The sequence below is a fragment of the Phycodurus eques genome, chromosome 17 (genome assembly GCF_024500275.1).
Source record: "Phycodurus eques isolate BA_2022a chromosome 17, UOR_Pequ_1.1, whole genome shotgun sequence".
In the NCBI taxonomy this organism is placed as follows: domain Eukaryota; kingdom Metazoa; phylum Chordata; class Actinopteri; order Syngnathiformes; family Syngnathidae; genus Phycodurus; species Phycodurus eques.
In genome coordinates this window covers 21,364,366-21,391,590 of record NC_084541.1, presented here as the reverse complement: position 1 = coordinate 21,391,590, position 27,225 = coordinate 21,364,366, and the positions used below count along the sequence as shown (strand labels likewise).

At 53.4% G+C, this 27,225-nt stretch overlaps 3 protein-coding genes across 6 annotated transcripts; 2 read left to right on the top strand and 1 right to left on the bottom strand.

Annotated features, from left to right (window-relative positions):
- The first annotated feature begins 253 nt into the window (after positions 1–253).
- On the top strand, positions 254–12,151 carry LOC133416513 (proto-oncogene DBL-like). 3 transcript variants are annotated; one of them, XM_061703526.1, is made up of 26 exons: positions 254–320; positions 3,402–3,536; positions 3,891–4,007; positions 4,082–4,231; positions 4,307–4,434; positions 4,599–4,713; positions 4,787–4,906; positions 4,977–5,168; positions 5,237–5,428; positions 5,500–5,692; positions 6,124–6,212; positions 6,431–6,531; positions 6,607–6,673; positions 6,837–6,952; positions 7,118–7,187; positions 7,258–7,350; positions 7,511–7,603; positions 7,680–7,805; positions 8,226–8,435; positions 8,514–8,606; positions 8,714–8,783; positions 9,292–9,310; positions 9,469–9,560; positions 9,708–9,823; positions 9,900–10,012; positions 10,099–12,149. In XM_061703526.1, exons 1-26 carry the CDS (start codon positions 270–272, stop codon positions 10,178–10,180), a joined length of 2,943 nt encoding a protein of 980 aa, XP_061559510.1. In that variant the 5' UTR covers positions 254–269; the 3' UTR covers positions 10,181–12,149. The 3 variants fall into 3 exon arrangements, with proteins under 3 accessions (XP_061559510.1, XP_061559508.1, XP_061559509.1); XM_061703524.1 differs by having other exon boundaries at positions 6,837–7,187; positions 10,099–12,150; XM_061703525.1 differs by lacking the exon at positions 7,511–7,603 and having other exon boundaries at positions 6,837–7,187; positions 10,099–12,151.
- Positions 11,279–16,856, bottom strand: f9b (coagulation factor IXb). The gene is given in 9 exon segments (XM_061703528.1): positions 11,279–12,184; positions 12,273–12,417; positions 12,478–12,755; positions 12,972–13,071; positions 13,073–13,104; positions 13,173–13,286; positions 13,352–13,376; positions 14,044–14,213; positions 15,818–16,856. Coding segments are annotated over 9 exon segments (1,503 nt in total). The 5' UTR covers positions 15,897–16,856; the 3' UTR covers positions 11,279–11,624.
- LOC133416519 (fibroblast growth factor 13-like) lies at positions 16,307–27,078 on the top strand. Of its 2 annotated transcripts, none has more exons than XM_061703537.1 (5): positions 16,307–17,340; positions 21,523–21,633; positions 21,947–22,050; positions 22,290–22,488; positions 23,525–27,078. In XM_061703537.1, the coding sequence occupies exons 1-5, from the start codon at positions 17,310–17,312 to the stop codon at positions 23,659–23,661; spliced, it is 582 nt and encodes a 193-aa protein (XP_061559521.1). In that variant the 5' UTR covers positions 16,307–17,309; the 3' UTR covers positions 23,662–27,078. The 2 variants fall into 2 exon arrangements, with proteins under 2 accessions (XP_061559521.1, XP_061559522.1); XM_061703538.1 differs by lacking the exon at positions 16,307–17,340 and adding an exon at positions 19,079–19,274.
- The last annotated feature ends 147 nt before the right edge of the window (positions 27,079–27,225 follow it).

Here is a 27,225-nt window from a genome sequence, read left to right as displayed (position 1 = left end):
ATCCTGCGCGCGGCGCCATCTAGTGGATGTAGTGCAACTCTCTCCTGCAGTCTTTTCTGGTGTTCTTGTCCAAACGTGTGAGATGACGCGTCTCTGCTGCAGAGGCCGGACCGCCTCCCTCTGCCCCCTCCCCTCCCCTCCCCTCCCGTCCGGACACTGCGGGGAGCATCCCGTCGCGCACGCGCACGCGCACGCACACTTCTCCCTCCTCCTCGTGTCCCACTGCAGACTTCCCGACTGTCCGGATAGCAACAGAACAGAGCGGCACGATGGCCGAGTCCAAGCCGCAGAGGGGCTTCCCGCGTCTGCGCCGCGCCACGGTAAGCTCCGGCTAAGGGCGGAGGGGGGCGGTGTACGTGGGGGGCGGGTAAGGGGCGCGCGGCCCGGTCCGGGGGCGGGAAAATGTGGCAGCAGAAGTACGAGGCTCCGCCATGCAAATGTTGCGACGCACACGTGCGCGTCACCTTGAAAAGTGCGCGTGTGCGCGGGAAAACTGCGGACCGAGTCATGTGATGTGGATCCGTTGGTGTGCGCGTGTACGAATCAGCGCGATGTCACAACGGTCCGACTGATTTTGTGGCTCGTGTTCCAAGTTTCACTCCGTCCATTTTCCATACCGCGTCACGGGCACGTTGGCGCCCGGGCCAGCCGACTCTGGGTGAGGGGCAGGGTGCACCCTGAACTGGTCGCCAGCCAATTCAGAGTCGCCAATCGACGTCGCACGCATGTTGTGGGAATGTGGGAGGAAAGCGGAGTACCCGGAGAAAAGCCACGCGGCCTCGGGGACACCATCCAAACGATAGGCGAGGCCGGTTTTGAACCCACGACCTCAGAACTGTGAGGCAGACGTGCTAACCAGTTGTTCGCCGTGCTGCCAGTTTCATTCCCTACCCACTGTATAAAGCAGGGGTGTACAATGTACGCCCCTCGGGCCAGGACCAGCCCTTCAGGGCGTCCAATCTGGCCCGTGGGGCTAGACGGGCACGTGCGCACATACACCCAAGTGGTACTCAAACACCTGCCCTTTTTCCCCAGGATGAACAGAGGGCCAATTTTGCTGCAGACCATTTTTATTTTGATTCATCAATATTCAAAATAATAAAAATGACCCTCTATATCATCAGTTCCACCCAAAGTGTTTTTGTATCTGCTGAGCTGTTATTGGAGTCCTTGGGAGAATTCAACCTGTACGTCGGTCAAGAGCTTCTGCTCAAAGAGATCGCTTCGGCGGAAGCCTTCGATGTTGCTTTCGTGCACTGCCGCAACTCGTTTGTATTTTCGTGTGGGGGTTTACACGGCAGGGGGCGAGCGCACCCTCGTCCTTTCCGACGTTCCCACTTTGAGTTCGTAGGGCCGACGAGTCCGTCGAGCTCGTCGACATTTCCGGAAGGATGTCGACATTTCAATTGACTTCTAGATCTTTAGTTGTTTGAGAAAAGGCCGCTGTGATCTGGAAGTTGCACATCTGAGAATGGGAACCGATTCAAAATAAAAAGTTGAAATCGATTTTGTTCAGAAAGTTCAGATTGCTCATGATTTGAAACAAGATAATGATCAAGAAATGTCATTATTTTTGTAATTGTTTGCAGTGCACCCCAAAACTGGAAACATCTTTCAAACGTTGAACGTTACTCTTACAAGGTGTACGGCAACACTTTTTTTTATAAATAAAAAGGTGAATGTTACAAAACATCACACTTATTTTATTTTAAATTTTTTTAAATAGATAAAAGTGGAATCATAATTTGTCAGATTTTCACATTTAAAAATACCAAAGATTAAGTGGAATATTACCGTTACATGATATTGGCTATTTTCAATTTTTAAAAGGATTTCTCAAAAAATACAAACTGGAACGTTACAATATGTCACCTTTTTTAAACAAATTTAAAAATACATTTTAAATAATGCAAATCTTTTTATCATCACTTATTCTTAAAAGAATGAAATAAACAAAAATTGAAAGAAAATGTATCACACCTTTTTCTTCTTCAAAATGGTTCAAATCATTTGTAAATTATCGCGGCGGTCTTCGGTTCCGGTGCAATCCATGAATTTTCCGCGATGTGGCAGCCATGTTTTCCTTTTGACATCTTTTTAAACTGCATGAATCTCCCCAGTCCCACACTGATGAACCCTTCCCACCCTCCACCATACTCCTCTCCTCTTAAAAACGTCCACACTCTTAAACATACAGGATATGAGCAACGTCAAATAAAAGGTACTCACCGTTGACGGCGATTGGACTGCACCGCCGGGAAGGGAAGAGCGTTACAGCGGTCACCCTGATATTCTTTGCTTGTCTTCCTTCTTTCTGTGACAGACTGAAGACGAATGTATGCCCTGACGGCCGCAAACCTCCCCTCCCCTCCCCTCCTCTCCTCTCCTCTCCTCTCCTCTCCTCTCCTCTCCGCTTCCCTCCTTCCCTCCTTCAGCCGGTCGACGACAAACAAGGAGCACCGCTCCTGCTCGTTAGCTCGCTGCTACTGCTAGCATCTTCCCGTGCCGCTGCTATCTTGTTTGGGCGGCATCGTGGGGCTCGACATCAGGTTTTGGAACGTCTTCGAAGACCTTCGTCCGTTTGTCTGCCATTTGTCGATCAAGTAAAGAAAAAGGGTTACTTTGAGACGGTCGCCGTCACCAAACGCTTTCGGCTTTCCCGCCTTCTGCGCGCACACGGAGAAGCGATGCCTTCAAAGACACTCGTAAATCTCAGTGCTCAGCACAACTGGGTTTTTGTACTGAACTGTACAGCTTTTATGTGTTTTAACGAATGTTCATTTGTTTTTTGGTGTGAATGTTTTAGGCTAATTTTACCACAACAATTTAAAAAAATCCCAGAAAATAAATCCCATGTTACGGCGCAATATCAACAGTATAAATGATTTTAAAAATCAGTGACGCACTGAATCCAAATAGATGAACCACAATATAGCGAAGGATTACTGTATGAACCACTTTAGTTTTTAAAAATCATTAAAAACATAAACAAATAAACAACGGAAAAGTTGAACATTACAAAATGTCCCACATCTTTTTAAACTAAGCTATTAAAATACATTTGAAATATACTTTTCATTCATCTTTCTTTTTTTCCATTGACAAAACCCCAGCCCATCTTGGCTGACTGCTCACCATGCATACCACCACCCGCACGCTCCGTTCTTTATTATTTAACTGTATAAAAACGAGTGTAGCGTGAGCGAGGAGTCGGGAAGGAGCGAATGATTGTGAAGGCGGCGACTCTCTTCTGGACGCCACAATAAGGACAAAAGGATTTTGAGGGGACTTTTTTCCAGAACGATCGATGTAAAAATCCCTTTCTCGTGACTCAATCATGACTTCTTGACGATGCTCATTGAAAACGTGTTCTCGCCACAACTTTTGCTCCTCCCCCTCAGACGTCGTTTCCTGGCAACCTGCACTTGGTTTTGGTTCTCCGCCCCTCCGGCTTGTTAAGCCCCGCCCCCAGCCCATCCTCCAGCACCGACCTGGGCTTCCGCTTCAGCCACGATGACTTCCTGTTCAGGATGCCGGTAACAGGAAGTCGGCACGATCGCATGCTTGTGTTATGTTGTGACGTTGTGTCACGTGTTGTGTTATGTTGTGACTTGTGTGTTTGTTCGTGACGTGCAAGTGTTGTGATGCCACATGCGCACGTATTGTGACACAATGCCGCACGCGTGCGTCCTTTTGTGATGTGTATTTTGTCGTGACCCGTGTCGCTTTGTGATGTTTGTTGTGTCGGGACGTGCACGTGTTACGGCGTGTCGTCACGCAAAACACACCGGTCACGGCTCGTGTTGTGACGCTAAGACATGCCACGTTGCGTCGCGCACCCACTGTGTCTCGGCACGGCACACGTTTTACGGTGACGTAACGTCGCTCAGGTGGTGATGCTCCGCTCGGTGGGCGACCTGCTCCGCTACATCGACGACAACCGCCTAACGTCGGAGCTGCGCGGCGACGCCGAGCGCTGTCGCGGCGACTGGATCGTACTGCGCTCGGTAAACAAGCTCACAATGCGTGTTAGCACGTTAGCGTGCGAGGGACAAAAAGCCCTGCGTGCGTGCCCGTGCAGGCCATCGAGACGTTCGCCGTGACGGTGAAGGAAGCGGCGCACCTCCTGCAAGGCTTCGGCTCCGAGCTGTCCGACGGCGAACTTCCCGACGACGCCGACGCCGTCGACCTCCTGCTGCGCTCGCACACGCGGCGATACCGACACATGAAGGTGTGTAGTTCTTATCGTGTAGTTGTTATTGTGGGTTCGTGCAGTTGTAATTGGGTTGGCGGTGGTGTGTTGTAGGAGGACATTACGGGGCTGCTGAAGGAAGGGCGCCTCCTGCTGGACAACCTGGAGACGCACCTGGCCTCCACGAAGGACACCGCGGAGGACGAGGAGGACGTCCAATCAGACTTGCGCACGGTGCAAAGGTCAGCGCAGTCACCCAGAGTCCACAGCTAGAGAGTTCAAAGGTCATCTGACAACAAACACATCAAGGAAGGAAAGTACGACTGACCCTAAAACACACGCGCATGGACCATTGCGTGCGTGTGCGTGTGCATGTGCATGTCTGTGTGTGCGTGTATGTGTGCAGGCTGCTCGCCCAGCTGCGCGACATGGAGGAGGCGTTTGACGGCTTCTTCGAGAAGCACCACCTGAAGATGCAACAGTGCCACCAGCTGCTGCTCTATGAGCGCAGCTTCCAGCTGGTGCGTGCGTGTGCCCGTAGCCGTGCGCGTGGAACGCACACACGCAGTAAAACCCGTGTGCATGCGCACATAGATGGAGGAGGAGCTGGAGAAGACATCCGGCGAGGAGAAGGCCATCCCGGCCGTGGGGAACACGCTGCTGCGCGCGGAACAACTCCTCAAAGATCTGCACGCTCTGGAGCAACGCGCAGAGGTCTCACACGCACATATGGAACGCGCGCGCACACACACTCACGTCCAATTTTTTGTGTGCGCGCGACCAGGAAGTGATGTCCCGCGCTGGGGTTCTGACGCTGCAGGGCCACCAGCTGGCCGCCCGCCATCATTACGCCCTGGCGCTCATCATGCAGCGCTGCAATGAGTTGCGTCATCACTGTGATGTCATCAGCGGGGGACTGCGCAGCAAACGCGCAACGCTAGTGCGAGCGAAAGACCTGCTCACGCGACTCGACCAGGTGAGTGTGTGTGTGTGTGTGTGTGTTTGTGTAATACCCACAATCTGTGCGTGTGCGCGCGTGAGCAGGCTCTGCGCTGGTGTGACGAGGGCGCGTACCTGCTGGCCAGTCAGATGGTCGACCGCTTCCAGAGCAGAGAAGGCGCTCAGGAGGCCCTGCAGTACCTGAGCCGACACCGACAGAGGGCGCCAGATGTGCTGGACAGCAAACAGGATGTGCTCAGTCTAGAGTTTGAGGCCATACTCACTCCCCAGCTGCAGGTAGCGCCCCCTAGCTGCCCTCCTCGGTCAATGGCAGAGCTTCCCCCATCTGATCACGTGACCTTGGTCAGAGTCAGATCTCCATGGTGACGGACAAGCTGGAATCCATGCGGGCCATGATCCACAACAGAGAGCAGTGTCTACGCAAGATGGCCGACGTGCGGGTCAGACCCGTCCAGCCGGTGGCGCCGCGGCCCGAAGCGGAACCGGCAGAACCGACCGCGCCGCACGGAGTCAAGGCGCCGCTCTTCTCGCCCAAACACGGTAACGCTGTGACATCACCGTGACATCATCACCACTCGACATGTGACAAAATGGTTTACTCTGGATGAGCGCGATTCAGAATCCTGTTCTGAGTCTGGTTGTGGTTCTGGAACTGGATCCGGCTGTTGTTCTGGGTTCTCATTCTGGATTTTAATTTCGTTCTGGATCTGGTTCAGGCTCTTAATAAGAATCTGGTTATGGATCAGATTCTGTATCTGAATCTGGTTCAAGTTGTGGCTCTGATTATGAATCTAAATGTTAATATTTATCTAAATCTGGACCTGCTTGTCATCAGATTCTGTTATGGATCTGGACCTGAATCTGGTTCTGCTTATGTTTCTGATTCAGGCTCAGAATCTGAATCTGAATCTGGTTCTCAGTTTGATTCTGTTATGGATCTGGTTTTGCATCTTGTTCTGTTATGTGTTCAGGTGTGGACTTCAACCTTCTCAACTCCAGGTTCCCCTTCGATCTGCTTCCTGGAAAGAGAACCTCCAGGAGGACCAGCGGCCAACGAAAAGTGTGTGTGTGCGCGTGTGTATACACGGGTCTCGTTTTGGTAAAATATTTCCACAGGCTTGTAGCGTTGTACGGCCTCTATGCACTGATGTCTGTGTTGTGATAGAGCAACTGAAAGCGCACCAGCGACTGTTTCCATCCTTCCTCTATCCAAAGCACCTGTTATGGATTACAATTCGTTCTACTGTGGACGTACTAATTTTGTTGTCGTGTCGGCAGATTGAAGTGATGCACGACTACCAAGGCAACCGCAGCTCCTTGTATGGCTCCGCCCCCGACAGCGACTCAGAGGCGGAGGAAGGGGCGGAGCAAGTGATGATGTGCGTACGCAGTAGGCGACCCTCAAATGTGGCCGCGGTCATTGTGCGTCTTGACATGAACTTTGAACTTTGCAGTCGCATCATGAAGGAGCTCATCTCCACCGAGAAGATTTACGTGGAGGAGCTCCTCGCCGTCCTTCTGGTGAGCGCACAGGAAGTGGCCGATGCTTCCTTTCCTGTTTTCCTCTCGTGTCTTTCCTGTGTGTCTTCACGTTATTTTGACAGACGCTCGTGTTGTGTGTTTGCGATGCGTGTCGATGTTGTGTGTCGAATGTGCCCGTTGATGTTGCATTTGCTGTGTTCAGGGCTACCGAGCAGAGATGGAGGATCCGTCCATGTGTGATCTTCTGCCGTCGCTTCTCCGCAGTCACAAGGACGTCCTGTTTGGAAACATGCCACAAATATACCAGTTTCACAGCGGGTACCGACGCCATCCTCACCGTATTCACCAACCTCATCATGTTCACCACCTTCACCGTGTTCACCACCTTCGCCAACCTCATCGCCTTCACCAAATTCACCACCTTCACCTTCTCACCGCTGACCAGCCTGGATGTCAACATAAAACTGTGTTTTCTACTTCCAGAACATTCCTGCAGGACCTCCAGCGCTGCCTGGACACGCCGGAGCGGGTGGGCCGGTGTTTCCTGCAGCGGGTGAGGAAGACGAGGGTGACGCTGACTTCAGTGGCAAAACGAACAAAATCATCTGTACGTGTGCGTGTAGAAGGAGAACTTCCAGATGTACGAGCATTACTGCCAGAACAAGCCTCGCTCGGAGTCGCTATGGAGAGAGTGCTCGGACTCTGCCTTTTTCCAGGTGTGTGCGTGTGCAGGTAACCCAAACGTGTGTGTGTTTGTGTGGCATTTGCATCCCAGGGGAGCGAGCTGCCATTTCATGGTGCAACCGCGCACACACACACACACACACACACACACACGCGTGCCCGTCAAGCGGCCCTGCTGTCCCCCCCCTGCAGGAGTGCCAGAAGAAGCTGGACCACAAGCTGTCTTTGGATTCGTACCTGCTGAAACCCATCCAGCGCCTCACCAAGTACCAGCTGATCCTCAAGGTTCCGCTCACACGCACGCACTGACAGGAAGTGCGCCCGCACCTCACACACACACACCTGTCACCTGTGTGCGCAGGAACTTCTCAAACACTGCACGGAGCCGCAGTACCGCACGCAGCTGCAAGAGGCGCTGGACTGCATGCTGGACCTCGTCAAGTCCGTCAACGACTCCATGCACCAGACCGCCATCGTCGGCTACCAGGTAGCTGCCAATCGCACGCCGATCTGCGTTGGTCAGGAGCGGTCGGACACGTGAATAAGTGAAGCCTTTTCACGGAAATGTTGTAATTCTTTCAAGTTCCACAAGGGACGCGTCCAATGTCACTTCCAGTTTCTTGTCCAATCAACTGAAAAGTGAATTGAATTGATTTCCGCAAGGTGGCGCAGTAAGTCAATGAAATGCCGTGAATGAAAGGCCGCCAGTAATTGACGCCTTCCCGAAAGGTCCGTCATTTCCTAAAGATGCCACAAGATGGCAGCCAAGCGATATTTGACATGAGACGTGGCTTTTGGCCCGAGCACAAAAACGGCAAACTCGAGTTTTTCGGCGAATATCAGAGGACGAGTTTACGGATTTGCGAATACGCGGGGGTTCACCGTAGCTGCGCCGGTGTCGTCGCAGGGCGATCTGGGCCCGCTGGGCCGCGTGCTTCTGCAGGGCGGCTTCGGCGTGTGGATCAGCCGCAAGAGGGGGGGCGCGCGCATGCGGGAGCTGGCCCGCTTCAAAGCCGCCCGGCGCCACGTCTTCCTCTACGAGAGAGCGCTGGTCTGCTGCAAGCGCCGCGACGACCGCCGCCGCTCGCCCGTCTACAGCTTCAAGTCCTGCCTCGGGGTACGCCGCGAGTCGGGCAAAGAAAAGCGCGCCATCCTAATGCACGCGTACGTAAACGGACGGCTCGTGTACGCGCAGATGAACTCGGTGAGCGTGACAGAAAACGTCAAAGGAGACGCCAAGAAGTTTGAACTCTGCCACAGAGGAACACAGGAAGTCTACATCCTCCAGGTGCGTCTCCTTTTTCGTACGCACGCACGATGCAGCCGAACGGCACGTTTATATCAACGCATTTGGACACGCGACGCTGCTGCTACGGCGCGCGCGTGCGTTCGCAGGCTCCCAGCACGGAGGTGAAGGTCGCTTGGCTCACGGAGATCCAAAAGATCGTCAGCCAACTGCACAAAGGTGACAGCAGGAATGCGTGGGTCCCATCGTGATTGGTCGGTCGGTTTATAAATGAGTGCGTGACAATGACATGAATCAGATGTGAAGGAGTCAAAATCGAATGATGTCTATGAATGAAATAATGACCGAGTGTATGATATTTTACGAATGAATGATAGATTTAATGAATCAATGATATTTTATGAATGAGTGTACGTTTTTATGACATAATGAATGATGAGTCATTGATGGCCTTCCCGAATGGATGAATGAATCATGTAAAGTTCGTGAATAGTCTGTTTGATCAACGAGTGACTGGTGTGTCTTATGTATAAATGACATCTGATGTGAATGAATGAATGTTTTATGAAGGAATTCATGTTAGTTTTTCTTGTCATACGAATGGCTGAATTGTGGGTTGTACGTGTGGCTTCCGAATGACTGATGTGACTGCCTGAATAATATCTTATGAAGGTGTGAATGTTTCCACCTTTAACGCAGGTTAACACGCGTGTGGTGTTGATTTCAGATACCCTCATCTCGGACAGGTGAACCCGCGTGCACGGCACCTCGCCTACTTCCTGTTTAAGCCCCTCCCCCCGTTGCATGACAGTCACGCACGACACTCGAATGCCGCTCGTTGCGGTGGGTGTGTGTCGTGCGCGCGGTGGGGAGGCTGCTCAGGGTGTCTTCCTGTCACTCGCAGCTCTTTCAGCCACGCACGCTCCGCCAGATGGGAGGAGTCTGCCAACGCCAGCCCCGCCCACTCCGACCCCACGCCGCACTCGCCCCCGCGAGGTGAGTACACAATTGATGTGCTCACGCAAACGCGTGTTAACGTCCAATGCTAATTTCCTGAGCCTTAACCGTTCACTTCCTTAGCATTGAATGCTGACTTCCTTTGCGTATTGTCCCGTTTCTTTTGTCCGGCGGCGCCGCCCGCAGCCTGGCCGGCGGCCATCTGCGACGGCTTGGAGGACTGGGGGGCCACGGACGGCTCCAACGTGTCCGATACCGACGACGACGACGACGACGACGACGACGAGCGGCCCGCGCCCCTGGTTCGCCCCAAAGACGCGTTTGAGCGTTAATTCCGTACGGTCCGTATCCAGCTGACACGACGGTTTTGGCCTGCAGGCGGCGGGTCGCTACCGAGTCCTAGTGGCCAGCGGCACGGCGAGCAGCGATGACATCATCTTTATGTGCGGCGATGTCATCCAGCTGCTGCATTGCGACGCGGACGGAATGTGGTCAGTCTTTGTCGTGTGTGTGTGTATGTCGGGGGCTTTGTGTTTCTTTCGCGTGCGTGTCATCCACGCATGTGTGCGTGTGTCAGGCTGGTGAGGAATGTGAGCCGCGACGAAGAGGGGCGTGTCCCGGCCGAAGACTTGCGCGGGATTCTGGGAGAGACGTGCTGAGAGCCAACCTCCTCCGTCACCGACGTGAATCCGGCACGTGCCAAATTGCTCCGCTTTGAAACTAAAGGTTAGCGTAGGACGTTAGCGTAGCGCCTTCACTTGCACAAACATGTTGTCTTCCTTTTTTGTACACACGCGTGATGTTTGTGACATTTGCACGAGGGATGTCCAATTATCGGTATTGGGCCGATTCGGCCTTATTTCAAGGTGTCGGGTATCGCTAAGGCAGAAAAAGTCCTCCTCGCCGGTGGGTGGTTGGCGGCGCTGCACTGCGGCCGTGGGACACAACGGCGAATCGCGTGCGTCAGAAAGAAAGAAAGAGAGAAAAGTCTTCGTTCGTAATTATCTTCCAATGCGTTCATTGAAATTGTATGTATCCAAAGTACTCGTGATATCGAGTAGAGCACTCGAGCGTGAATACGCACACTGGTATCGGTCTGAAGAAAAGTGCTATGGAACATCCCTGATGCGGCCAAAGCGAAGGCGATCGAGTCAAACGTGACCGGTCGCCACAGAAGAGCGTCAGAAGTGGCTTACATGCGACGGCCGGCAGGGGGCGCCTGTGCAAAGAAAACGTGACATCGTCAGGAGCTTTCGGATTCGACTCGGCGCCCTTCGGCACTTTTGTTTGTCCTTTTCGAAGCTCGTGTAGTCGTTTGTTTTGTTTTGGGGCCGCGCTTGTTTTCAAGGCGCTCCGTAACCCAAATGGATTTGAGTTGAGTTGATCCCGTCGGGACTTTCACAATAAAAGCACACGATCGACTGACTTCCTGTTTGTCGTCAACGAGCTGACACGTTCGTGCATCTTTATTCTGGAAAACGATTCGCAACTGGGCAGCAAGGAGAACAGGAAGTGGTCGTGAACGCACCATCTGCGGTGCGCACGAGCAACAGGTAGCTAGCTAGCAACATTTCAAAGGTAGCGACGTGAAAGCTTTTGTGAAAAAGTCCGCTCGTAAAATGGGATCGGCGTTCGGGTTAGGCTTCAATACGTATTGAGACTTCGGGCGAGGTCGTACCAACGCACTTGAGGGTTCGGTTTAGGTTGAAGGTACCACCACCTCCACGTGCTTTTTTAGAGCATTTCCACTTTGAAATGATGAATGATATTTCTTGCACTGGATGCTGTTTTAATTGTATTTTTATTGGATTGTCTCTGTTTGAAAGGTTTATCAACTCTTTTTTTCCCCGTTGTTGTGAAATGATTGGAATCATGTAAAGCACACGGAGTTACCGTGTCTATATCAATCAATTTGCTTTGCTTTGCTTACATATTTTGGGTTCGGTACTACCTGCACAGAGTATTTGGGCTTAGGCTTCGGTACCGCCTTTGGATTTTGGTGGAGTGCGGTTTCCGTAGCTAGTTACGCATGCGCGCCGTCGACGGAACTCGGAACAGGAAGCGGCTACCGACAGAGGAAGAAGAGGAAGCGGCGCCCGGTGCTCACGAGTCGGTCTTGATGCCGGTGGTGTTGCTGATCCAGGCGTAGTATCGCGAGATGCGCGTGTACACGCCGTACTTTCCGGGCCGGGCGCAGCCCTCGCCCCAGCTGATGATGCCCGTGAGGAACCAGGTGTCCCGGTGGAGGGTGACGTGCGGCCCCCCGCTGTCGCCCTGGCACGAGTCTTCCTTGCGGTTCCGGAAGCCGGCGCAGAACATGAAGGCGGTGATGCGCTGCTCGCTGCTGGCCTTGCAAGTGGTGCGCTTCACGAAGGGGACGTCCAGCTTGCGCAACTTGCCGGACAGCAGCCCCCCGTCCCGGACGCGCCCCCAGCCGCTCACCGCCGAGGTGGCCGCCTCCTCCAGGAGGCTCTCCGTGAAGGCTTTGGGTCCCAGGCAGACGGGCCGGCGCCGCGGCGACATCTCCGCCGGGACGGCCAGCTTGAGCAGCGCCACGTCGTGGTTGAAGCGCGACTTCCGGAACTCGTACGACTTGTGGACCAGTTCTTCGGCCACCTCGTGGTCGCGCTCCGAACCCTCATCCGCCTGCACGTCGTGCTCGCCTGCCGGGGATTGAACAGCGGCGTCGCGTGCTGTTACTCCGCCGCGGAAACTTCGATCGAAGTATTTGCAAAGCGATCGGTCGCTCACCCAGGCGCACGAAGAAGGAGACTCCCGCCGTGCGGGCCTCGACGACGCAGTGCGCCGCCGTCAGGACCCAAATGTCGCTGAGCAGCGAGCCGCCGCAGAAGGGCTCCGGCTTCTCCTTCCCGGCCGAGTGGGAGATCAGCGCCGCCTACGGGACCGGCGCGGTCAGGTGGGCGCCGGAAAGCGGTAGCCGTCGACCACGTCATACCTGCCAGGGGACTTCTCCCGCTTCGGCCTCGTAGCCGCCCACGATCCTCTGGTCGCTCCGTTCCTCCGCCGCGATGCTGGGAAGCGTCGGGAAAAAGGGCGACCGCCTCCTGACGCGGGACCCCGCGGAGGCGTCGCCGGCCTCCGGCTCGTCCCCGTCCCCGTAGTCCACCCACTCGTGCAGGATGACGTCGTCGTCGGGGTCGCCGGCGGCGGTGCGGTTGGACGAACGCGGCGCGTGGGCCGACCGATCGGCCGTCACGCCGCAGCTGAACTCACCTGCCCGGACACGCCCACATGCTCCCTGACCCGAAGCGCACACATCTCCTCGGGCGTGTGTGTGTGTGTGTGTGTGTTTGAGAAAGTAGGACTGTTTGCGTGTGAGTCAGTTTGTTTGTTTGTTTACGACTTGCATATATATATAGAGAGAGAGAGAGAGATGTGTGTGCGTGTGCTAGCGTCGATGCATGTTTGTTGGCGTCGTCGTTTTGTCACCTGTGGCCTCGCACGCCCTTCGGTCGGCCGCCAGCTTGTAGCCGTGTGCGCAGTGGCAGCGCACCGAGTTTGACTTCATCTTGCAGAAGTGAGAACAGCCCGCCATTGTTGATCGAACACTGCTTGGTGACCTCTGCCAGGGAAACGCAAAACGTGTGTATGCGCGCGCGCGCGTGTATGCGCGTGTGCGGCCGCACTCACCGATCTCGCAGTTTTTCCCGGTGAAGCTCGCGTTACACCAGCACGAGTACGAATTGACGCCGTCTTGACAGACGCCGCCGTTCTGGCACGGGGCCACCTCGCACTGGTCGCCGTCTGTCCGCACACACACACGTCAACAAACGCACACGGACACGCTGACCTCAACCCGAGACGCTTACCGGCGTATCCCGCCCAGAATTCCATCTGAAATGACAAAAGGTGGCTTGATGACATCATCGTGCCCGATTATACACGGAAACGCATGAAAAGATCAACTTATCATTCGACATTCATAGCAATTAAACGCGGCGGTTTTAGATGATTGCGCATGATTATACGTGATGAAATACTTTACGATGCATCCTGCCCAGAATTCCATCTGAAAGGTCAAAAGGTGGCTTGAAGACGTTCGTCATTGGCTGTGCGGAAGGATTCCCGATGACACGATTCCTAATTGTGTAGCGACGCCGGTGACTCGAACCCTAACCCCGTTTGGAGAAACCGCCGACTTTTCCCAGGAGGGTCATTGGACGACGATTCGGCGAGCTTCATTGACGACGCGACCGCTTTCGCGTCGTCAATGTCGAGCGGCCGGTGATTCAAAGACGCGTCCGAATGTGCAAAAGAAGCCTTTCGAGAAGCAACACGTCATTGTGCAACTCGAACCGCTTTTTGGAAGCTCGACTGCTACGCGAGAAGTTTATTTCGGTGGGCCGCCGCCATTTAGCGCGTCATCAATAAAGTTTGCTTCAACTAAAATCTCCGATCACTTTTGTAAAATGGGACTTTAAGTCAGCAAGGAGACATTTAGCCAGAGAAAACCTCGGCAGGATCACGAGAGTCTTCACGGAACGAGATGAAAACGAAGTACGGTTTTGGTGTCGTCCTCGAAGATCTCGCGGGCCTCCTCGAAGTTGCAGCTTTCCTCCCGGCATTCGCGCTCCAGATTTCCCGCCTTCCACTCCTCGAACGGGCCGTCGTTGAAGCGGCGTTGGCGCCTCAGGACGTCGGACGCCTCCCGCCGCGGCACCCGCACGCCACCTGCGCAAAAGTGGCGCCGCGCTTTATTTTCAAATGCTCCGCGCTTTTACTTCGCTTCAAATGTCCGATCGAGGCAGAAGCGCTGACCTCCACTTGCGAGCTAAATCGGAATATTTCTTCCATGAAATTGTTGATATTATTTGTTCATTCCCGACAGGCTATTTTTGTCCAATCAGACGTCAGCCCCTCCGTGTTACGATGCCAATCTAATCTGCCCGCCGCCTTGTTTGTTTAACCGATCGCATTCCGAATTTATCAATTTGAAATTCAGGAAACGTGTGTGTGTGTGTGTGTGTGTGTACGTTAGTGTATGTGTTTTTGTGTCCATGCGTGTGCGTGCATGTGTTTGTGTATGTGTGTGCATGCAATTTGTGTGTGTTTGTATGTTTTTTGCGTGAACGTGTAAGTGAGTTTGTGTGTGTGTTGGTATGTTTATGTGTAGTGTACGTGTATCTCAGCGGAGTCCGGGGACTCTGAGCCGGGCTCTCCTATCTCGGGGGTTGAGGTCACCGAGGTGGCAGGACCCCCGGGGTGGATGAGATCCGCCCGGAGTTCCTCAAGGCTCTGGATGTTGCGGGGCCGTCCTGGTTGAGACGCCTGCGCGACGCCGCGTGGACATCGGGGACGGTGCCTCTGGATTGGCAGACCGGGGCGGTGGGGGAGTGGGATGGTGTCTTCCAACTGCAGGGGATCACAGTCCTCAGCCTCCCTGGTAAGGTCTATTCAGGGGTGCCGCAGAGGCGGGTCCGTCGGGAAATCGAATTTCGGATTCAGGAGGAGCGGCGAGGTTCGCGTCCTGGCCGAGGAACAGCGGACCGGCTCTACACCCCCGGCGGGGTCCTCGAGGAGTTCGCCCAATAAGTCTATATGCGCTTCGTGGACTTGGACAAGTCGACCGACCGTGTCGGGGTACCGGACCCCTTGATAAGGGCTGTTCGGTCCTCAGGTAGGAGATCCTGCCCCAAGTGGAGGGGTTCGGAGTCGAGCCGCTGCTCCTCCGCATCGAGAGGAGCCCGATGAGGCGAGTCGGCCGTCTTGTTAGGATGCCCCCCAGACGCCTCCCCGGTGAAGTGTTCCGGGCACGTCCCGCCGCGGGGACGAACGCCTCGGAAGAGCCGGACGAAGCGGGCGGGGAGAGGAGGTCTGGGCTTCCCTGCGTCGGCAGCTGCCAGCCCGTGACCCGACCTCGGATAAGTGGGGGAAAATGGACGGATGGGCGTGTGCATTTTTGCATGTGTGTGTGTGTGCGTGCGCGCGCGCACATTTAATCGATGCGATCGCTTAAAGAAACGCTTTTGCCATTTGATTGGTGGTCCGACTTGTTCCGGCCTACTTGGAAAAAAATGTCTGAAGCAATCTGAATTTGTTTCAGCGACATAAGCAGCATTCGAAAGAGGTTCATATTTTTGTGACAAAATGATTTTTGTCATAACCGCCCAAAACAAACTGGTGGTAATTTGGTCCGAAGGCCAAATTAGCAAACGCACGGGCCGATTCTGACGAGCGACGGCCGGCGAAGCCAAAGGTCGCGACCGCTCGAACGGGGGAGACGGAGGTCGCGCCCGACTTAGAGAATATCGTCCCGCCCCGTTCCTCTCACTCACCCGCGTCGCCCTCGACGACGTCGGCGGCCCGCAGTCGGAACGACATTAGCAGCAGCAGCGCCAAACGCACGGACGCCATCTTCGATCTGCTCTGCTCAAATCCAAAGTGCAAGCACACACGCGTGCACGCACGCGCTGTTTACTCGGTGTGCGCGTGTAAGGTCGGGTCAGTGTCCACAGGTAAAAAGTCCATGTGCTCGACTTCCCCGTGAAAGCAAAAACAGAAAAGTAGGAATAAATCTTGCCTTGCTGGCATGAGACGCAGACGGGACCGTCACGCACGGACGCGATCGTGCGAGATCCTGTTTGATTACGAATGAGTACACGTGATTTAGGTTTTTTAACGATTCCACGCGATCTTTGGTCATTAAACACGATCACGCGCAACGATCCTTCTTCTCCCCTGGCCGGGCTGTCGGCATTTTGCGGAACGGCGACGAAGGCCCATCCGGGAGCTGCAATCTCTCGCGCGGGCGGGGCGGACGACGGTGATTTTGGGCCGATTGTTGTCTCTCCGCCGCCTGCGCGGATCTCGTGGAGGCCGCGAGGAGGAAGCCAGTTCGTACTCGCCGTCGCCGCCAGGAAGCGCGATCCGGGGCCGGGGATCGAACCCGGGTCCTCAGAACTGCGAGGCGGACGCTCTAACCGGTCGCCCACCGTGCCGCCCGCTCTGGCAATATTACAGGATTTCAACGTTTACGTCCCGCTTGCGGACGTCCTCGAAGCGAAGGAGGGGTCTTCCGGGACGTAGCGCGCATTGCGTCGTCGGCGTCCTGTACACGCGCGACTTTCCTTTGTCACGTGAGCGTCAAAGTGTTTGGAAGTTCAACTTGCTGAGTGCGCGTCTTCCCCATCGGCAACTTCCCGTTTCACCCTTCAGCGTTTTTTAGCGCCTGTCGTCGTGTCGCAGTTTAATGGACGGACGTCAGCCTGAGTGTGGCTGATAGGTAATGTGTGTGCTATTATGGGATGGATGCAGGCAACAACATGAACTCTGTGTGTGTGTATATATGGGTTTGTGTGTGGAAGTGTGCTGAAATGTATATTGTCTTTTCTTTTTTTAATACAACCCTTTGAGAGCATTCTGGACTTTCTCCAACTCTTGGAGAAAGTACAAAGTCAGTTGTGTGTTCTGGTCTCGGCGGGAGAGGGGGCGCTGTTGTCAATCGGGGGCGCGCTCGCCGACGCGTTGGCCCAAAGGCAGCTGCCGAGCAAAAGAGCCGCCGGTTCGATTCCCCGGAGCCGGCGGGGCCGAGGTCGGCGGCCAGGCGGGTCGGGAGATTTGGGAAGCGTCTCGGCCGATATGAAAGATTGATGAGGTCCTAATGGCCTGTAATGTCCTCTAACGATCTCCTCGGGCCGGCCTAATGGATCCCAAGCCCCCGGAGAGAATCGAGCGCTCGCAACTTCCGCGGGTCCTCCTCTTTCGGCCGACGACGGGACGTTGCCGAACGCCGGGAGCGCAGACGTTCCAGACCTCCACGGGCGCAGAATGACCTTCCCTCTACGCAGATCCACCTCAGGTAGGACGGGACGGGACGGGACGGGACGGGGGAGCTGGAGAGAGGACGCTCAGGATCATTTTTCAAAAGTCAAGGCTAGTAGAAAGCTTGTCGTGGGAGAAACTGTATTTGAATCTTTTTTTACAGTATCGATGCAAGTACCAATTTACAGTTGCACGCTTTCAGTGCCAGGCAGCGCTGAGCTGTACGAGAAGAGATGTAGCAGCGAAGGACCCCAATAGTCGTCCGGTAATAGTCACTGTGCCCACATCACAGTGCGCTCCATCTGTATGCGTTGCTGCTCCATGTTGGGGAATGAGAATGACTGTACCATCGAAGCTAATTTCCCTGAGCCAATCCATGGTATTTCACAATGTTTGCTAGCATTAAGGCGCCACGGTGGCGACTGGTTAGAGCGTCTGCCTCGCAGTTCTGAGGACCCGGGTTCAGCGTGGAGTTTGCATGTTCTCCCCGTGCCCGCGTGGCTTTTCTCCGGGCGCTCCGGTTTCCTCCCACATTCCAAAAACATGCAGGGTAGGTTCACTGAGGTAGGTTCCACATGCCGCTGCACTACTGACATTTTGTCTGCTTCGCTGTGATCAGTACCTTGGCCAGGGAAGATTTCCTCTTCTTCATTCCTCGGCTTAATTTGACTCAGAATTCAGCATGGCGCCCTCTGGTGGACATCCGCACGAACAAGTAGCATTTAAAACAAACATCATCATCTTAATTATAACAACAACAATAACTATGTACTGGACGGCACGGCGGACGACTGGTTAGAGCGTCTGCCTCACAGTTGTGAGGTTGCGGGTTCAATCCCCGGCCCCGCCCGTGTGGAGTTTGCGTGTTCTCCCCGTGCCCGCGTGGCTTTTCTCCGGGCGCTCCGCTTTCCTCCCACATCCCAGAAACATGCATGCGAGGTTCAATGACAACTCCAAATTGCCCGTAGGTGTGAATGTGAGTGCGAACGGTTGTTTGTTTGTGCCCTGCGATGGGCTGGCGACCGGTTCGGGGCGTACCCCGCCTCCTGCCCGATGATAGCTGGGACGGGCTCCGGGACGCCCGCCACCCGCGTGCGGAGGAGCGGGAAAGGAAATGGATGGATGGACTATGCGCTGGTGGGTGTGTAAAGTCGCCTTCCCGGTGGAGATTGTCACGACAACAGAAGAAAACATGATGAACAGGAAGTGTGTGTGCGTTGCAGAGATCTTCTTGCAGCACCTCTGCACCAAAACGGCCCCTCCCCTCCTCATGCAGCCTCCTCCATCTTCGTCGTCATCCTCATCCTCACATGAATGGAAACACGCGACGTCTTCTTTTTTTTTTTATATGAACGGCACCGTTTCATTGACAAACAGGCCAGATGTGCGCATGTGGGCGGGGGTACTCACTGCAGTTGAACAACAGCATCGCAAACACACACGTGGATCGACACAGACACACACTCTCTCGCTCACGCACACAGCTACACACACGCTCTTCCTCTTGCGCACACACAAATCAACATCAACAAAAGTCACACACATACTCTCTCTATCTCGCGCGCACGCACACCTGTTCAGACGGGTGAGCAGACGCTCGGATGCGGAGGACGTCCGAGCGGAGAGGCGTCGCCGTGGCGACCGGGCTGAGCGGGAAGGGGCGCGGGGGGCCGTTCGGGGTCTTTAGCGGATTCGAAACGCGCCGATGGACGTGACGACGCCCGGCCGCGCGCCGGCCGCGATCGCCTCCCGGCCGTGAACGCCTCGCCGCCTCGCCCCCTCGCGACGACATGTCGCGCGCGGCGGCCATCGCCAGCTCGCTGATGCGTCAGAAACGTCAAGCGCGCGAACGTGAGAAGGCGAGCACGTGCCGCGGCGACGGCAACGACGGCGGAAGCAGCAAGTTGAACGTGTTCGCGCGCGTCAACTTGTTCGGCGGCCGCAAGAAGAGGAAGAGGAGGAGGCCGCCAGGTGAGCTTCATCACGGTCATGGTCATGGTCATCATCATCATCATCATCACCACCATCATCTCAACTTGAGCTCGTGTGTCCCACAAGTCTGAGGATGAGAGTTGGAATCTTGCCCCCCCCCCAGCACTCCCTTCTTGGCCCACACGACTGATTTTTATACAATCGGGTCGATAACGGTAAAGACGTGGCCCGTTGAATTCCCTTTTGAAAATCAATTCATTTGACTTGAATTGAGCATGCACACGTTATTCTACCTTTATTTTTATGATTATCCCGCCCACTTTTTGGACGCCATTTTACATCCGATTCACTCCGTTCCGACGTCAACATTTTCCCATTTGTTTGCGCCCCTCCCTTTCCAATGGCACATTCCCATTGTTCAGCTCGTTCAATTCACCTTGGGATCGATTTTCCACATTCCAAAGATGTCACCCTTTTCACCAAACGTTTCCACTTTTTGACCCCCAACATGTCCAAATGAGGACCAATTCTACACGATTGACTCCTGCCTCAACATTTCTCAACCGTTTCCGCTTCTACGTGTTCAGCTCATTGTCGCTATCCTGCGAAGCGCTCCCATTCCCCAAATGTCACAATTGTTCTCGACAAAAGCCCGAAATTCTACATTTGTACCAATTTAGCGACAGTTTCCTTATTTCTCAACCGATTCGCACCGTTTTCAACCTTTCAACGTGTTCAGCTCAATCGAGCCATTCCACGAACTACCCCGAATTGCTAACATTCCCTCGAAATAAACGCATTTCACTTTGTTCCATATCATTCAATTTCATTCCACATGATTCCATATTATTGAATAACATTCCGCATGATGTCAATCAGCATTTCTGCATTCACACACAATTTCTGCAGGAATTCTAGTCGCATCAAAAGGTCATCCTTGTTTCTCTTTGACGCGTTCAATGCCAAAATGTCTTTTATGAAGTTTGATGATTTGCAACCTATTTTGTGAAGATGCTCTTTTTCCATTTTTGGATATCTGGGATTTTTCTGCTATTTCTCAATTTGCCTTTCCCATGAAAACGAACGCGAACGCGTCTTCCGGCTGCATCAGACGACAAGACAAATGTGGTCTTTCCCGATTGCACGACCTCGGACCGCCGGCGTCAAATCTGGCATCTCGGGCATCTCGGGCACCGACGACACCACCCGACATTTATTCCGATAACACCGCATCCCGTCTTTTATGATCCCTGGGCTTTATCTCGTCAAATCGAACACCGTTGGCGAGGCGGAACCAGAAAACGTGTCACGGGTCAACGCGATCGGATACACTTGTTACCTTGGCGACGACGACGACGACGGCTCGCGCTGCTGTATTGCGCGTGTGAGGGGGGGAACAAAATGATGCTCGGGAGAGGACGTTCATTCAAGGCTCGCTTGAGGTATGTTCGCGTACTTTGAATACGATACGGCTCGCTTATGTAGCCTAGCAAACTTGTGCCAGCACTAACGTTTGCACGTAAACACGTCGACATTCTGTCAAGTCATGCTCTAACGCGTCGGTAAACACCGGTTTGCGCGCGTGAATAAGCGCGGTCGGCGAAGCGCCAGTCACAATACGCAATCCTATCGGTCGACGTCAAGGTGCGCTGTCGGAGAGTCGTCGTTGATATGTCACGCTGGACGGAAGATATCAGAAAAAGAAATCAAAATCAAACACGCTAGACTTTTCATTTTGCCGTCGTCGGGCCAAATTGCCGGTCGGGGACGATGTCGTTCCCGATCTGGGAAAGCGCAATATCACGGCTAAAATCCTGGAGTCTGAGCTTGGCATTCGTCTCCAAGAAGTCTTTTTTTTTTTTGCCTTTAGCGTTCGTGCCAGTGGAGCGTGACCTCGCCTCGTGACCTCGTTGCGATACGGCTGAGTGAGTTATCGATTATCGGACTTGAAAGTAAGCTTCGACCGAGTGTTGTTTCGCTGGATTTTTGCTACATGCAGAAATCAAATGTTGTGCTCTCCGGCAGACAATTTCATCAATGCAAAACCTTTGAGTTTTTATCCCGACAACTCAAAGAAAAAAGCAATACATGTCGCGCTATCCTCAGAGTTCTGCGGCTCCCGGTGTTTCTTTTGTTTCTTTTCTTGCAAATGACTCTGAGCATTTCAGTTTGGCGATCTGTGACTTTGGCCGGCAACCAGCCAGCTCGGAATAGGTTTGGGTTTTCCACGAGTTTTGCTTAGTATTTGGTTTGCGCTTGTCGTTTTTCTGCCCCGCCGCGCCCGCAGAGCCCCAGCTGAAGGGCATCGTGACGCGGCTGTCCGGCCGGCAGGGCTTCCAGCTCCGGCTCCAGCCGGACGGAACCGTCGACGGCACCAAAGAAGACGACAGCGCCTACGGTCAGCTCGCACGCGTACGCGGCACTGTGGAAAGTCTACGAGTACAGCCTTTGCGCTCACTCATAAGACAGTTAAGTGCACTAGTAAAATGACAATGTCTTACTAGTAGTACGTTTTTTTCCACTACTAGTGCCACTTCTGGCCTACTAGTACACAATTAAACCCAACTAGAAGGCATGTGTCATACACTAGTAGCTTCCTGGACAGTACTAGTTCTTCCCCACTAGTAACATGCAGTCGATTGGATGAATATTTGTTTTTAACTGGGAATTCAGTCATCAACTGACTTGTTGTGCCCCGTGCGTGTGAACAGCCGTGTTCAACCTGATCCCCGTGGGACTTCGCGTGGTCGCCATCCAGGGCGTCCAAACCAAACTGTACCTGGCCATGAACAGCGAGGGCTTCCTCTACACTTCAGTAAGTCTTCGCGCAAGATGATGACGATGCGAAACCTTCATCCGGAGTGACAGCGAGGGTAACAACGCGGCGTGGCTGCTCCTTCCCGCTTCCCCTGGCAACCGCTCGGTATTCCGGGGAGTAGCCGGTTGCCACGGAGTCGCGGGAAGGAGGAAACGCAGACGTCAACGCCCCTAACTCGGCCGTCCCCGCTTGCAAAATGATGGCTCCGCCCCCCGTGCGTCCGTTTCCTCCCGCAGGAACACTTCACGCCCGAGTGCAAGTTCAAGGAGTCGGTGTTCGAGAACTACTACGTGACCTACTCGTCCATGTTGTACCGCCAGCAGGCGTCCGGCAGGGCCTGGTACCTCGGCCTCAACAAGGAGGGCGCCGTCATGAAGGGCAACCACGTCAAGAAGAACAAGGCCGCCGCCCACTTCATTCCCAAACCGCTCAAAGGTAACGCTACCTTACGGAAACGCTCAAACGCTAACACTCCAGTATCGACACCGTGAACTCGAGTCGAGTCTCGACTGGCACCGCGGTCCGAAGGCTCGGACGACGTCACTCGCGTCGGCCGTCGAATGTCGACAAACGAATGCGAATTTTCTAACGGCCGCTAGTTCGTCCGTCGGCGAGTAGCACACAAAAAGTCCTCTCTCTCGCTACCCTTTACGTCATTTCAGCGCCGGCTCTCCAAAGTCCAATAATGCCAATATTTTTGATATAAAAATATCAAGGCTAAAACGGTGTAATATAGTTCGGCGCGACGGAAAAAGAATCAAGACTGGAACGTACGAATAAAGGAGAAAGTTGACAGAGCTTTTGGGAACAGGAGCACGCAACGAGAAAAAGGTCACAGTTCAAACGTAAAATGGGCTAGCATGATGTAAAAGAAAAAAGGGTGAAAATGGGTGGAAAAGTACATACATATAACATATAAATATATAATATCTACATACCAATGCCATAGATGTGCTAACAAAATTAGCATCAATGTTATGGTCATTCTTATCCTTTAGACATTTGCCACTTTAACACACACACAGAGCAGCAACGCATACAAACAAGAGCGCACGACAATATTCGCTCCGTGGGAAAGACGACTATTATCGGGGTTTCGTTGGGAACCTTCTTCTCTACTTGCTCGAAATTATGCTACATGGTTTTTTAGTGGAGCTCAGTGCTGCCCAGCATATTGTGACACAACGCGGTACTACATTGAGCGCTCAATTCAGACTGGAACCTGGTTTTTGTACGCCCCAGTTTTCGTACCGTTCGGTAATTTTTTTTTTTTCACCAAAGTTTTTGTCCGTAACAAATACATAAAATGTCTTTTTTAATATTTGGGGGTGTCTTGAACGCATTAACTGGATTTACATTCTTTTCAATGGGAAATATTGCTTTGGTTTTTGTATGCTTTGTGCAGCAGCTTGAGAAAAAAGTGTTCGTTGATTGTGTGTGCGTGTGCGTGTGTGTGTGTGTGTGCGTGTAGTGGCCATGTACAGAGAGCCGTCCCTTCACGACCTGACCGAGTTGTCTCGCTCGGGCAGCGGCACGCCGACCAAAAGTCGCAGCGCTTCGGCTCTGCTCAACGGAGGGAAGTCGCCTAGCAACAACGACCTCTCCTAACCCCCACTGAAGAACCCCCCTTACCCCTCGCCCCCCCATTAACTCTCTCTCTCGCTCTCACACACACACACACACACACACAGACTGTGTTGGGAATCTCATTGACTCATTCTCTACGCCAGAATCACTAGATAGGCATTTTATATAGTGGACTTTGATAGTTCCTAAAAAGTCCTTTTAAAAATCTGGTTGTAGTAATTGGGGAATAGGGAAGGATTGCAAACGCAGTACTGCGTATTTACGTATATTTACGCTTTGGTATTCACAAATTCCATTTTGGAAACCACTTCCATAAGCCTCTGAGAAACTGTTTTTATGCTCATTTTGCAGCATCTTGGTGCCAAGGAACTATGTTGAAGTGAGTTGAGTCATGAATTCTGACAAAAGTACTGCGCTTTGCTTTCTTCTCTTGGCATCATTAGAAACTTTTTGGGGGTCAAAAACTCATCCAGTTTTTGGGAACCAACTTCTGTTATTGGCAGTTTTTTTGTTCAACCTGCGGCATGTTGGTGCCAGGGAACTTTGTTGACGTCAGTTGAGGAGCAAATTCACACAAAAGTAGTGATTTGTTGTGTTTTGTGGCATCTATCGGCAATGACAAAACTTTTCCATTTCTCAAAGGGGGAAGCCATGTTTTGCTCTTCCCTGCTTTTGTGCTCATCTTGCGCAATCTTGTTGCATCTTGGTGCCAAGGAACTATGTCGAAGTGAAAATATTCTCCCTCCACATTCAAAATGGCAAACTCACTCTATAGTACACCATTTACGAGAGTGTATTCCCAACACAGCCATGCACGCACGCACGCACGCACGCGAGCGCGCTGGACCGGAAGAACGACAATCGGCTGACAGACTGAACACGCAACTGTTGCTAGGAAACGGGCGGCAGTGTTTACACGGAGCTGGCGGCGGCCATGTTTGTTGGCGTGAACAAGGTGCGGCGTGCGAAAACCACAACTTCGGCGGGACAACGCTGCTGTACACGCACTCAAACGTTTACGAGGCGAGCCTGCTCTTCAAGTGTGAATGCTGAAGAGATTTCTTTGTAAATATTTTTCACAAGTCCCAAATTCACAAAAAACAACAACAAAAGTTAAGTTCATTGAGGACATTCCCACATCCAATTGGCAAACTAAGAGGCATTTTTCAATATTGACATTTCTGAAGCGATTGAAACCTTTCCCATCTTCCATCCATCCATTTTCTGTCGCGCTTCTCCTCACGAGGGTCGCGGGCGTGCCGGAGCCCATCCCGGCTGTCGTCGGGCAGGAGGCGGGGCACGCCCTCAACCGGTTGCCAGCCCATCGCAGACCTTTCCCATCTTGGAAACTATTTTTCACACTCCAAAAATTCACACATTTTGACAAAATTAATGGAGACATTTTACAACTGTAAATTGTTCTACATTTCATAAGCAATTAAAACCATCCCAGTGTCAAACAGTTTCGCTCATTCAGGACAGATCACCAAACTCGGGTGAAGCGAGAGGGGCGGAGCTGTCAACCGATCACACTCCTCAGCCTCCCTGGTAAGGTCAATTCAGAGGCGCTGCAGAGGAGGGTCCGTCGGGAAGTCGAATCTCAGATCCAGGAAGAGCAGTGTGGTTTTTGTCCCGGCCGTGGAACAGCGGACCGCCTCTACACCCTCGGCGGGGTCCTCGAGGGTGCGTGGGAGTTCGCCCAACCGGTCTACATGTGTTTTGTGGACTTGGAGAAGGCGTTCGACCGTGTCTCTCGCGAGGTCTCGGGGGGGTGCTTCGGGAGTATGGGGTACCGAACCCCCTGATACGGGCTGTTCGGTCCCTGTACGACCGGAGTCAGAGTTTGGTCCGGCAGTGAGTCGGACTAGTTTCCGGTGAGGGTTGGACTCCGCCAAGGCTGCCCTTTGTCACCGATTCTGTTCATAACTCTTATGGACAGAATTTCAAGGCGCAGCCGAGGCGTCGAGGGGGTCCGGTTCGGTGGCCTCAGTATTGCATCTCTGCTTTTTGGAGACGACGCGGTTCTGTTGGCTTCGTCGAGCCGTGACCTCCAACTCTCACTGGATCGGTTCGCAGCCGAGTGTGAAGCGGCCGGGATGAGAATCGGCACCTCCGAATCCGAGACCGTGGCCCTCGGTCGGAAAAGGGCGGCGTGCCCTCTCCGGGTCGGGGATGAGATCCTGCCCCTAGTGGAGGAGTTCAAGTATCTCGGGGTCTCGTTCACGAGTGAGGGAAGAACGGAACGGGAGATCGACAGGCGGATCGGTGCGGCGTCCGCAGTGATGCGGACTTTGTATCGGTCCGTTGTGGTGAAGGAGGAGCTAAGCCGAAAGGCGAAGCTCTCCATTTACCGCTCGATCTACGTTCCTCCCCTCACGAGCTGCGGGCCGTGACCCAAAGAACGAGGTCCCGGATACGAGCGGCCGAAATGAGTTTCCTCCGTAGGGTGTCCGGGCTCTCCCTTAGAGAACGGGCGAGAAGCTCGGTCGTCCGGGAGGAGCTCAGAGTAGAGCCGCTGCTCCTCCGCATCGAGAGGAGCCGGACGAGGTGGCCGGGGCATCCGATTCGGACGCCTCCCCGGCGAGGTGTTCCGGGCACGTCCCGCCGGGAGGAGACCCCGGGGACGACCCGGGACACGCCGGAGAGACCGCGTCCTTCGGGCGGCCCGGGAACGCTTCGGGATCCCCCCGGAAGAGCTGGATGAAGTGGCTGGGGAGAGGGAAGTCTGGGCTTCCCCGCTAAAGCTAACGCCCCCGCGACCCGACCTCGGATAAGCGGTAGAAAATGGATGGATGGATGGATGGATGTGCATCTAATCGTTCCACATTTCTCAACCAATTTCACTGGGAACTATTGGTTCACATCAACATTTTCCACATTTGTCAAAATTGACAATTCATTGCAGACATTTTACAATTTTATCTTATGCTTCCACATTTTTGCTCAATCAGGAAATCTTGACATTGCCACCTTTTCACCATTCCACATCTCCCTGACAAAATTCTTCAACAGTTTCAAACCATCCCAACAGCAAACTGCTCAGCTCGCTCAGGACATTTGCGCTTTCCATACTCAGGTTCATGTTTTGCTATATTTTAGCATTACAACTGTTAGCATTTCTCACTATATTACTACCATAATGTGGCATTTTTTTCGCAGATTGCACATTTCAATGAATTTTACCGCATTCGAGTCCAGCGTCAGCTCTTCAGCATTCACACGTAATTTCTACACGACTCTCTAGTTCTTCTGTTTGTTTGTTTGCGGTGCTTGTATTGCTGCATGAGCGCCGGCGGACCTCTGCCCTTGTAGCAGCATGCTGAGGTTCCTCTTTACGTTTACGCTCGCCGGAGGACGTCAAACCAGAACACTCGTGATCGGACCGACGGGAAGCGGCGGGCGCAGCGCCGACGGGCCAATGGCGGCCGTGGAAGCGGCCGAGCCAATGGGGAGTTTCGTTCCCGCTGTGGACTTAACTCGACATGCACTGAATAAACTTTGTAAACAAGTCTTTGGTCGCGCGAAGGGTCTGATTTCAACGATGCAGTACACACAGTGTAAACCAGGTGGTGCTGCTACTCCAAG

Coding starts and splice junctions, on each gene's coding strand:
- LOC133416513 (XM_061703524.1), top strand. CDS start 270: ATGGCCGAGTCCAAGCCGCAGAGGGGCTTCCCGCGTCTGCGCCGCGCC. Junction 5,169..5,236: donor TGCTCACGCGACTCGACCAG/GTGAGTGTGTGT, acceptor GCGCGTGAGCAG/GCTCTGCGCTGGTGTGACGA. Junction 10,013..10,098: donor TGCGACGCGGACGGAATGTG/GTCAGTCTTTGT, acceptor TGCGTGTGTCAG/GCTGGTGAGGAATGTGAGCC.
- LOC133416519 (XM_061703538.1), top strand. CDS start 19,094: ATGTCGCGCGCGGCGGCCATCGCCAGCTCGCTGATGCGTCAGAAACGT. Junction 21,634..21,946: donor AGAAGACGACAGCGCCTACG/GTCAGCTCGCAC, acceptor GCGTGTGAACAG/CCGTGTTCAACCTGATCCCC. Junction 22,489..23,524: donor CATTCCCAAACCGCTCAAAG/GTAACGCTACCT, acceptor GTGTGCGTGTAG/TGGCCATGTACAGAGAGCCG.